The sequence below is a fragment of the Vespa crabro genome, chromosome 7 (genome assembly GCF_910589235.1).
Source record: "Vespa crabro chromosome 7, iyVesCrab1.2, whole genome shotgun sequence".
NCBI classification, from domain to species: domain Eukaryota; kingdom Metazoa; phylum Arthropoda; class Insecta; order Hymenoptera; family Vespidae; genus Vespa; species Vespa crabro.
The window spans coordinates 1,122,501-1,135,094 of record NC_060961.1 but is presented as its reverse complement, the minus strand read 5'-3'; the positions used below and the strand labels follow the sequence as shown (position 1 = coordinate 1,135,094).

Sequence of the window (12,594 nt, the reverse complement as noted above, 5' to 3'; positions counted from 1 at the left end):
ATGTTTTTACGTAATCTTATTTATTTTACAAGATAACAAAATGCTAGGCATAATGTTAATTAATTCGTGTTTTTTCTCTAGTATTAAAAATATATTACAACAACAAAAAAAAAAAAATATAAAAGAAAGAAAAATATAAATAAAAAAGATACGATTTAGGATCGACTTCACTACTGTCATTCTCAGCTTTATTGTCTTTACTGCCGGATACTTTTATCATATTTTGACATATATATGCATATATATATATATATATATATATATATATATATATATATATTTAGATATATATGTATATGTATATATAGGGCCTTATAACGCACTTTCTACTGCGTCAGACTCAGACTTCACGGACCATTATAAGCGAACCATATCACGCGGATATGTTCCACGGAACTAGGCCAATCTGCGTTAGTACAATTGCAACTATTTAGAGGAACTTTGATACCTGCATCTAAATTGCCTAGTTATATAGAAAAATATATTGTGTATAGCTTATAAGTGTTTTAAGATGAAGTAAAGCTTGGAATAATTGTAGAAAATATGTATTGTATTCTGACACACAAATTGATACTCAATTTTGTCGCTTATATTTTAATAATATGGTTTGGGTTTTTTCTTTTTTCTCTCTCGTTTCTTTTTTCTTTTTTTTTTTTTTTTTTTTTTTTTCTTTATTCAACATCTCATACTGTTCCAATTATAAGTATCACACAGTGATATTATTTAATATATTTAATATCTTCTGTTTGAAATATATTATTATAATACTGGTATTTTTCATTATAAATTTGAATTTTATTATAAACACGATTATTAATAACATTTCATTAATATCACGTACAAATTTAGAAGTATCATTAAGAAATTATACATTACATGCTCCACTAATATATGAGTTACATTCTCCAATTAATTTATAATTGTTGTATGAACACATAATATTGGTTTTGGTGCTTTAATAAAGCATGAAATGTAATATTCCAAGGAGATAAATAATATCTAATATGTAAAATTTTAGCACATTAGCACGTAAAACTCTTAACTTGAGATACTATTTCTTTGTATCAATATTTAAAAAATTTGTAAATGTTCATTTGTATATAATATCAATGTATCTATATATTTAAGAAATTAAGTGCCATGCCATATATGTATATGTATATATGCATACATATATATATATATATATATATATACACACACATGTTATATACGTTTATTGATATTGCAACATAAAAGCAGAATGAAGATCATGCATCGTCATTCATGATGCTCCTTAGTTCAATTTTATTTCTATGAAGAATTTAAGTAAAAGTTTTAGCAAGAATTTTAATCACATTTTTTACATATGTGAAAGTTTCGTTCTTATTTTTATTTAGAACGATAATATTTATCAAGAAACTTCTTTCATTGGAGTGATAATATAAATATGGCAATGTGGTAATTTGTAAATATAACTATATAAGTAGCTAATAATTTCTTTAATAATACAATCAACTAGGCAAAATGTTTCAATATCATATATATATATATATATATATATATAATTCGAATAGGACTAGTCATATGATACATAATTTTATTATTATTATATGCTCAATTGTGGAATATAAGCATAAGCACTGAATGAATAGCATTAATATATCCGTTAAGTATGTTGGAAAACATAAGTTATTTACTATTTACTATTCGATTATATTGAAATTATATGCGTCTTAGAAAATTTCGACATGTTAAAAATTATAATAAAAATGTTAAAAGTGAGGGCTCTGTTAATGGTTCGGCTTATGAGATAAAAAAGAAAAAAAAAAAAAAGGAAAAAAGAAAAAGGAAAAAAAAATTAATATTCACATTTTTTTATTAGAATAATATAAATATTTGTTATATTTAAAATATTGAATTACTTGATATACTTAAACAGTTTATATCTCAATCTCATAAACCGATCCTTCTCATTATACATAATCGTGCTACTTTGGCAAAAGCACTTTATTAAAATTTTTGATGATATAACGTGGATGTAACACGCAATAATATCTCTTATACTGACATTTCTTCTTATACGTATATATATATATATATATATATCATTAACTTACGAAAGAAAAGAAAAAAAAATATATAAGAAAAGAAAAAGGAAAAAAAAAACGAAAATGAAAAGAAAACTCTAACCGTAAGAATTCATATGGTTCGTTGCTCTATACAACGAAATTGTTAACTTATTCGGTAATAATAATTGTGGGGATATAAACATTTTTCTACTTACATTCAGAGGTGTCTCTCTAATGAATGTTTGATATGTAATTTTCATTGAATTTCACAAAATAGACAAATCTTCTGATTGTTGAAAAAGAAATAATAATAATAATAATAATAATAACAATAATAATAATATTAATAATAATCAATACTAATAATAATAATAATAATAATAATAATAATAATAATAATAATAATAATAATAATACGAAAGTATGAGAAGAAAAGGAAATAATATAAAAGATAACGTATGTAAACGTATTATAATACGTAGCGTGTGTAACGTGAGATTATCGACAAAAAAAAAGAAAAAAAGAAAGAAAAAGTAATAAACGAAAAAGAAAGAAAGAAAGAAAAAAATGAACAAAGAATCGAATATTTAAACTTGTACACGAAGATCTTCGGCACGCATATGCGCAATTTTCAAATCAAATCCATTTGATCGATACGATCAAAACGTCGAAATAATTCATTGGACGATATTCGTATTCGTCGTGTTTTAAATATTTAAAAACTTTACCTCGAGAAAAACGACCCTTTGTACTCATTTATTTTCTTACAATAATTCTTCTCTCATTCGAAAAATCAAAACAAATATAATTTATCATAATTAATAGATATATAAAAATAATATATAATAACGATCTCTTGTATATGAACCGATATTATATATGAAAGTCATTTCTATGTTATTTGAGATATTTAAAAAGACATATTTTATGTCATACGCTATTATTAATATTATTATTTTTTAATTATATAATATAATTATTTTTCTCTCAAGAGCAAATAAACAAATAAATAAATATATATATATATATATATATATATATATATATGTATTTTTTTTTTCGTTTCGTTTCTTTATAAAAAAATAATTTTGAAATAATTCAAATTCAAAATGAACGAAATATCTCAAAACGAAAAATATATGACTTAATGATAACTTTCGTAATAAACGGATCGTATGTACAAAGCGAGATATTAAAAAATTTCCAATGTAAACGTATGTGTTCTAAATGGTAAAAATTATAATGTATTATTAATATCAATGACATATATATATATATATATATATATATATATATATATATATATATATACACATGTGTATTCTACGAATGATAAAAAGGACGAAATTTCTAAACAACTTACAATTAGCTATAGAAGAGTGCAAAGGGTTAAATAATTTATCGTTGATTTCGAACGATTAATATATTATTACAACAATTAACGATATCATCGCCTTTTCATCCAAAATGATATAAAATGGACAATGAACGATCTATCGATCTCTCTTTCACTCTCTCTCCCCCTCTCTCTCTCTCTCTCTCTCTCTCTCTCGCATTCGCTAAATAATCTCAAAGTGAGAAGCATAAAGACACTGAAAAATTCTGGCAGCACGATTAGACTTAAAAACAAACAAATAAATATATACATATATATATATATATGTGTGTGACAGATATTGTATTGTACATATCTCTGTGATTCGTTTTGTGATTTCATTGAACAGGCAAATAAATATATCTATGCATTCTCGTCCAATGGCACTGATATAACTACGATTACGTTTTACTCGTAATTACGTATGTATGTATGTATGTATGTATGTATTTAATGTATACACACGTACACTATAGATACACCGTCGATGATCCTTAGAAGAAAATATCGTGCCTTTCTTTTTATACGAATCTTTTAAGACTCTAAATAAGTTCGTCAGTTTCATCTAATCGTGCTGGTTTAACCAAATATTTACGCGTCTCGTCGCACAATCGCGTGTGTTGCTTCAATGAACGAGAGAAAATTGTAAAAATAAAAAAAAGAAAAGAAAAGGAAAGAAAGAAAAAGAAAATCCGAAAAAGAACAAAATATATATATAGAGAGAGAATGTCATTAAAATCGATTACGTATAAATTTCATTTTTCTCTTCTCTTTTTGTTTTTTTTTTGTTTTTTTTTTTGTTTTTATTAATCGTCAAACTCTCTCATGATTTTCTTCCTTTTCATTGATATCGTTCCGTCAATATATTTTCGAATGATAATAATTAATTCGAAATAAAAAAAAATTCTATGTCGGGTTAATATCTGTAAACTTCGAATTAAATTTAATTGAACGTATGTATTTGTATATTATTTTATATTTTACGGAGTATGCGCAATGTCTATTAAGTCTAAAAAAAAAAAAAAAAAGAAAAGAAAAAGAAAAAAGAAAAGGAAAAAAAGAGATAGAAAAAACTGAAACTGTATAATGCTAGCTATAATTTTTAGACCAATTAACACATCGTTGACCAGTCATATTGCATGGTATATAAAATTGTATAAATTGTTATTATAATATCGTTTGTCTTGTTGTAAATAATGTTTACTCAATTTTTATATTATATACACGTATTAAGAATCTTTCGGAACTTTTAATATTTCAATGACGAATTTTAATTCTCAATTATGAATTTAAGCCTATACGAAATGCATTAATTTTTGTATGTAATAAAATCGGTCAACGTGTGTGCGTGCGCGTGTGCGTTTGTATGTGTTCTTTATTTTTCTTTTTCAACACACGATTTCTCCTAAAAATCGAAAAGGCGAATTATATGTAAAGCTTTATTTGAAATCTGTAAAAGCGAATTTATCGATACATACAATAACGTGCATATATATATATATATAAAAAAAAAAAAAAAAAAAAAAAAAAAAAGTTTGATTCAACGAAATAGATTCCTTCTTGCGTCCTTATCTTGAACGAGCCGATCGATCGAGATTGTTGTAACTCGATTTTAAATGGGGACATTGTAAGTGATATGAATCATTAAAATAAAAAATTTACGATTATGGTAACACGAATGAGTATCGTTATAAAGAGTTATTCGCGTGATCGTTCTCTTTTTACACGCAAACATAAAATTATTTACCTAATATTTATATCTCCTTTCGTTTTAAAATAATTATAGTATATATACATGTATGTATTATAAAAAGCCGACAAGAGATTATTCAAATTCAGTTTAACGAAGCAATTCAATAGGGAAGAAGTTCGGTTATCCGTACAATTAAGAGAAAATATTAATTTCCAAGTAATCATGAAGACGTTTAAAATTAAAAATTCAATCAGAGGAAGATGGAAATTCATTGGAAATTTTCATACATTGAAAAGTTTAAGAAATCTCTCCTTTATTAAAGATACAATTGTCGATTCGTTTCTCGAAAGCATTAATGCAAATTATACGAACTATAAACGCTTTTATCAACATCCAATAGAGAAGTATAAATCATTGAAATTATATTGCACGTAAATTCGAGTGAATTTTGTTTTCTTTTTCTTTCTTTCTTTTTATTTTTTTCCCTTACCATACATTTTCTTTTCCATTATCAATCATAAAAATTTATCTTACTAATATTGAAAAAAAAATATTTACGTTTCATAGAATCATCTGGTTAATTGTTTATATAATAATAATAATCAGCATGTCTTTTATAATATACGACATGACCTTGGAATATCGAGATAGCCCAACAGCAATTACCATTGAAACCGATAAATATCCGATACAAGAAATTAATTATCCGGCTATATCTATTTGTAGTATCAATAAAATTAGTTTATTGTATGCTATAGATTTTGCGAAAGAACTGTACGTATTAGATTATAGTCATATAATTTCACGTATAATAGTATATAAATTATTTCATTGTACATATTATCATAGTTTGGATTTTAAAACTATAAAGTATAATTTTAATTTGACCGTCGAAGAATTAACAAGTATGATAACTATCTTGGGTAATTTTTATCATTTCGATATCCACGAGGACGAATTAAAAAGAGTATATTTGTTGCACAGTATACTTGAACGTGTATACAATGGTTACAATGTTGAGAGAATAATGAAAAGGGTATTAAAAATTTATATCACAAATTAGAACGGACATATATATATATATATAATTTATATTTTATCTACTTTAATTTTTATCCTAGCTATTACCAAAATGTAGATCATTTGTATGGCAGTGTTCTTGGAACGGTAAGGATCAAGATTGTAATGAAATATTTTTTTTAAAAAAAACGAGCGACGGCTATTGTTGTACGTTTAATTCCGCACGACGCTTTAATGATTTCGGCGAGTTAGTATTCCGTATATTCCTTTCGTAAAATTCAATTGAATATCTCAAAAAAAAAAAAAAAAAAAAGAGAAAAATCTTATTCTTATACAGCACAGATTCTTTTACATTTGCATCACAAACGGTAGAACGTTCAAAGGAAACTGGTTCAGAATATGGATTATCTCTTTTATTAAATCCTCAATTATATGATTATACTTATAAATTACTTCCAACAATAGGTTTGAAGGTATGTTAATGAACAAATTTTTCTCTAACTTATCGCTATTTTATATAAATCAAAGATATTATTTTTTTTTCTTTACAGATATTGATATATTCATCTTTTGATTATCCCAATACAGTTAATGGTGGAGTACGTGAGATCTTTGTTCCACCGAAAGTAGAAATGTTTTTGAATTTGAACGCAATTAATTTTTATTCATTGCCAGTAAGTCATCGTAATGAATTCAAGATTTCTAATAAAATAAATTCATTTTAATTACAGGACGTTATAGATTATGATATCAATCAAAGGGATTGTTTATTTAGCACGGAACAAGCAAAAATATTCGGTGGATATTATTCCTACACGAATTGTATATCCCATTGTCGTACACAAGATATTATATCCTTTTGTAAATGCATTCCTTTCTTTTATCCTATTACTTCGGATATGGGTATGAAAAGATTTATTAATTAATAAGAAATATTTAGATTGAGATAATCAGATAATTTAGATTTAATTTAGATTAATTCATTTCATGACGTTCTCTTTCTTAGCTAACATAAGAAATTGTAATCTCAAAGATCTCCTATGTTTGAAGAAGTATAAAGGTTTATATATATATATAAAAAAAAAAAAAAAAAAAAAAAAAAAAAAAATACATATATATCTATAATTATATGTATGTACATTTAAAAATTTTTTAAATCAATTTAAAATTTTATCCTTGTATTAAAGACAGATGGTTAAATCTGGAACCTAGATATGAAAAATTCATGGAATCATTTCACGAAAGAAAACTTCCAAATGGATCATGCTGTATAAAATGCGATTGTCTTCCATCTTGCGAGGACATCACCTATACCGTATCTATCAGCGATATTCCATTAAATATTCCATATCTACTTTGGAATAGGTAAAAATATGAAAAATGAAGGAATAAAATATTGAATTGAATCGAAAATCATATTAATTAAAATATATATTTTATATAGGAAAAAAACTCGTATAAGTAATCACAGCTTAGTACATATTTATTTTGGATCTTCTAGTACAATAAGAATAAAACAAGATATGTTCTTGTATTGGTATGAACTCATGAGTAAGTATAGTAATAGTTTTTTAAAATATTTCATTTTTTTCAATATCAAATTATTATTATTATTATTTATTAATCATTTTTTTAGGTAATTATGGAGGAATCTGTAGTTTATTTTTGGGCATTAGTATAATAAGTTTAATCGAAATGCTTTACTTTTTTATTATACGTCTTATCAAATCAGAACCATCATCATTAATGACAACTAATTCAGGGAATAATGTTAACGTTAAAACAATTATTATTGAGCCTAAAGAATCAAATATGGCGATTTTATATTGGAAAGAAATAAGCGGAGCAGTTTCTAAGGATATCGATCTAACAGCTTTATCATTGGATCGATAAATTTGACGAAGGTTTGAATTGACGTCTAACATTGATCGTCAAAATCAACGTGACGATAGTGCATAGGCATTATGTTTCACTTCAAGGGGATACTTCAATTAATGATCTAATCTAAATGGGATCATATTTTTAGATCCTAGAAATAACATAAATGCATTGATCTTTCAATATTTGCCTTTTCAATTATGTAATTAACGATCATTATGTTCTTCAATATAGAAATAAAATATTGTCTTCAAATTTACAACAGACTTAGAATTATTGCTGATAGCACGTATTAAATATCTTAGAGTATAGCGTTTGTGCTTGCGAAATAATTTTTCTTTGTAATCAAATAAATTGTTTTAAATTAAAATTAAATTATTGCAATACGATAAATATAATGTTTAGTTAGAATTAGAAAGAAAAGATTTTGAAAAGGTATTGATATGAATATGCCAGCTATTAGCTCGATAATATTTGCGTTATATAATTACAATTAAGATTCTGATATATCAAACCAGGTCTCACCACGTGGAGGTTTGCAGCATCTGGAGATCCACGGACTAATGGTTACTCTATTCTAAAATCCCCGTTAACGAGATAATCTAATCGAAATTTCGAGTAAATAAAACGAACCGTAGGACTTTTAGTCGCACCCATGAACATTTACTCCTGTATCATCCTGTATATAAGTGCGATAATATGCAATTTGAAAAAATTGGAAAAATTTTAAGTTTATCATGCGTTTCATCTTTTTAATGTTCAAACGAATGTACTATTGATTAAATATTACTTCAACGTATTCCGCGTACATTATATATTGTTAAAATAATAATAAAATAATCGATAGTATAAATTAGTTGATTTTATTCGTTCGGGAAAAGAGCGAGAGAGAGAGAGAGAGCGAGAGAGAGCGAGAGAGAGAGAGAGAGAGCGCGCGCTTTGATGTTTACTCGTCGTAATAAAACAAAAGAATACGATCTCGCAAATCGTCAAAGTTAGTCAAAAGATCGTTTTTGTTAATTTTGCGTGTTAACATTTTTGAGTTAAACATTTACGTCTATAAGAATATTAAATTAAAATTATTTTATATTTATCTTCAATTTTATAATGTTGTGGGATTATTATTATTTTAATACGATTGGATCAAAATATTATTATATACATACGAGTATTTTATATCCCAAGTAAGTGGTTACGTATTGTTCAAATTATTATTAAATTATCCAAAGTATAAATTATTTTAAGTATAGCCGTATGGAAAAAATGAATTTTGATGTTTATTAGTCGGAATGAAAAATAAAATTGTTTCGACAATTGTTGAAATTTATTTTATCGTTTTTGTTAATATTTTATATAGTCAAGGATTTCAAATTGAAAATTTATGTCTATTTGAATATTGAATTAAAATAAATTTAAATTCAAAGTTTATTAAGAACTACGTAATTTTTAAACAAACGTCCTCTTGTTTAAATATTAATTTATTATATTCCATTATAAGAGCAGAATTGATGAACAGTTTTAAATCATAACCTGGTTTAAGAGGATTAATATTTATCTATGGTATCATATAAAAATTTTCAGAATAATCTGACTTTAAATAAATATTCCATGAGAGTATATTATTTTTATTTATTTATGTATTAATCTTATATATGTTAATATTTCACATTTAATCTTTGTTTTATATTCATTGACTTAATACCTCGAGTGCTTTAAAATATGCATATTTTATATCGAATTCCATGTCATACCAATAATTTATAGCTATGCACGCATGAGATTGTCTTACATGATGAAACCAGAGAGAAGGAAGATATAATATATCTCCTTTTTTTACTGTCACTTCTAATCTTTGTACATTTTTATATTTTGGATATCTATAAGTAAGTAATTATTGTAGTTAAACATATTTTCTATATTTATTATCACAATGGATTTTATAGCGATGGTACTAATTAGAAAAACAAAAATACCTATTATAATCTGGATTAAGAGGATCAATATTTATCCATGGTATCGTGTCAAAAATTTCTGTATATTCTGACTCTACATTATTTTTTATATTAACCGGTTCAATAGTCCACTTTCCAGGTTCTATTTCTTTATAAACAGCAGGTGGGTATTTTTCATATGGGATCCAAGGTAAATCCGTGGGTGGATGTAAAATAAAAGTTTTTTCACCTGACACTACACAATATATGTTTTCGTATGGGTCTTTATGCACTATAAATTATGGACACGTATATGTTACAAATGATTTCAATAGTTACTTTAACAAATTTTTAATTTTCCAAGAAAGAAAAGAATGTTTACTGGATGTTACTGCTCTGTGATCGCCCATCCAAAAATTAATGGCATCAGGCTTTTTACCGAAAGCATTTGTAGCCCATGAAATATCTGTTTCTGTGTCATTCCAAAGTTCATTGAAATCTTTGAAATTAGAATTCTGTTTTTGGATATAAAATATACTTTCTGATTCATGATTTTCAAGAGTATTCAAAAACGTAGACATTTTAAGAGAACGTTCTTCTGGCATAACAAAATATTGTTTTGTTATACCCTCCAAAACACATTTTGTTATCGCATCAGCATATCCATTAGGTGTAACAGCTACTGAAATTAATTTATCGCCTAAAATCTCTCGAAGATAATTTATAGACCATTTTCTTACAGCTGGCCAGTGTTCAACACCATTTCGTATTACTACTGGTAAATTTTTGGAAACATAATCACGATAAAATATTAAAGGATTAATTGTACCATTTATTTCTGCAATTTCATTTCCTAGGTACAGCTCTATAAAATGAAAATAAATGTATAAATGCATATGACATGTATAAATGTACCAATGATATATATTAAATCTTATTAATCTCAAAAATATTATACATAATAATTACATACATATAGTTATTTTAATTTTTTTACAAAATTTATATGTAAGTTGCCTTTCGTGTCGCACCTTTTGTTAATTTTATACAAACCTTTAACTTCTTGAGAAAGAACTTGACATGCTTTATCAATTTTATCTGTTGCATCTATCATAATGCAACTTATTTATAAAAAATAGAAGAATAATATTTTTATATAAAATCTGAAAGGTACTTAATAATTAATTTGTTATAATTAACTAAATACAATTAAATGACATCGTTGATTATACAGTAATTCTTTTGATATGTTTACGAACACAAGAACGCCATTTTTTTAAATCTTGCTCCTACTGCGTTCGTAAAGTACGTTTCATATTAACAAAACCGGCATTAGTGTTTTTCTTTATACAAGTGTCTATATCGTGAAAAAATTAACATTAAGTAGACATATTTCGCATAATATATTTTATTTATTTTATATATTAATTTAAATATATAAACGGTAAATCCAAAAATTCATTTACGTGATAAAATTTGGTTAATACGTTGTTTTACACTCATTATAGGTTAGGTTTTTGACGCGTCTCATTGAATTTAATCGCATATCTTTTACCGATTTCCCGATGTTAAAAGATAAAACGTTTCATCACGTTTAAAAAGATTTTATATTTTAAAGATTGAATATTTGTTATTGCAAAATTTGTCAGATTTGATAAAAATAATACACCCAAAAACAGATAGTACAATATAACGTTGTATTGTATAAATTGATCCGACAATAATTTGTATAATTATTAAAATCAATGAGATAGAAATTTAAAGTATATATTTTTTTAATCGTGCAGATACAAAATGGTACGAGGTGGACGCGGTGGAATGCTCAGAGGTGGAAGAGGAGGTATGGGCCGTGGAATGGGATTTCCACGGAAACAATTTCTACCAAGACATCCATTTGATTATACATTATGCGAAGCTGCATTCCCTCGTGTGAAACCTGCTCCAGACGAATCAGACCTTCAATCTGCTCTTTTGAAAAAAAATGCTGATATGTGTCCAACCCCGAAGGAACAGACTTCTATCTTGAATTTAGTAACAAAATTGCAAAGTGTTTTGGATAATTTGATCGTTGCGCCTGGAACTTTTGAAGCTTGTGTATATAAAATTTTATTATATTAATTATTATTATGAAAACAATCTATTTTCTATTAGACGAACAAAAAATAAAAGCAGATTTGTATTTGCAGCAATTAGAAGAAGTTAGACAAGTTGGTAGTTTTAAAAAAGGAACAATGATCAAAGGTCATAATATTGCTGATATTGTTGTTATTCTTAAAACACTACCAACTAAAACTGCAGTGGAAGCGCTTGGAACAAAAGTCAATAATGATCTTAAGACCGGAAATCCTAAAGAGGTCTTTAGACTTGTACAAACAGAACGTGGTTTTGATATTGCTAATAACGAGGCCACTGTACGGGTATTAATAACAACGTTGCATCAAAATTTGCGTAAATTGGAATCAGATCAACATTTGGATGTACAGATTTGTCAAGGTGATTAGATTATTAGAGATTAATTTTTCCATTACCTACGATCGAGAAATACGTTTTCATTTATTTTTCTACTTTTTTTTAGGACACTTGGCAGCAATTCGACATTCACGTTGGTTCGAAGAGAATGCCCATCATTCTAGTATCAAGGTTCTG

General features: G+C 25.9%; 3 protein-coding genes across 5 annotated transcripts in view; 2 read left to right on the top strand and 1 right to left on the bottom strand.

Annotated features, from left to right (window-relative positions):
• The first annotated feature begins 4,212 nt into the window (after nucleotides 1-4,212).
• LOC124425423 (sodium channel protein Nach-like) lies at nucleotides 4,213-9,127 on the top strand. The gene is made up of 9 exons (XM_046965722.1): nucleotides 4,213-6,155; nucleotides 6,241-6,386; nucleotides 6,477-6,612; nucleotides 6,691-6,813; nucleotides 6,871-7,042; nucleotides 7,146-7,199; nucleotides 7,327-7,504; nucleotides 7,584-7,690; nucleotides 7,776-9,127. Exons 1-9 carry the CDS (start codon nucleotides 5,727-5,729, stop codon nucleotides 8,030-8,032), a joined length of 1,602 nt encoding a protein of 533 aa, XP_046821678.1. The 5' UTR covers nucleotides 4,213-5,726; the 3' UTR covers nucleotides 8,033-9,127.
• A 494-nt stretch (nucleotides 9,128-9,621) lies between these two features.
• LOC124425422 (bifunctional peptidase and (3S)-lysyl hydroxylase Jmjd7) lies at nucleotides 9,622-11,249 on the bottom strand. The gene is made up of 4 exons (XM_046965721.1): nucleotides 11,002-11,249; nucleotides 10,331-10,813; nucleotides 9,991-10,240; nucleotides 9,622-9,894 (listed from the first exon to the last, which is right to left on the bottom strand). Exons 1-4 carry the CDS (start codon nucleotides 11,060-11,062, stop codon nucleotides 9,705-9,707), a joined length of 984 nt encoding a protein of 327 aa, XP_046821677.1. The 5' UTR covers nucleotides 11,063-11,249; the 3' UTR covers nucleotides 9,622-9,704.
• A 4-nt stretch (nucleotides 11,250-11,253) lies between these two features.
• LOC124425420 (interleukin enhancer-binding factor 2) overlaps nucleotides 11,254-12,594 on the top strand; it is a 1,935-nt gene continuing 594 nt past the window's right edge. Inside the window, exons 1-4 of one of the 3 annotated variants that reach the window (XM_046965715.1) lie at nucleotides 11,254-11,392; nucleotides 11,736-12,042; nucleotides 12,135-12,441; nucleotides 12,524-12,594. The exon at nucleotides 12,524-12,594 is cut by the window's right edge and continues 187 nt beyond it. In XM_046965715.1, the coding sequence (XP_046821671.1) occupies nucleotides 11,743-12,042; nucleotides 12,135-12,441; nucleotides 12,524-12,594 (678 nt within the window). In that variant the 5' untranslated portion in view covers nucleotides 11,254-11,392; nucleotides 11,736-11,742. The remainder of the gene's footprint in view (nucleotides 11,393-11,735; nucleotides 12,043-12,134; nucleotides 12,442-12,523) is intronic. The other 2 variants (XM_046965716.1, XM_046965717.1) reach the window with 2 other exon arrangements.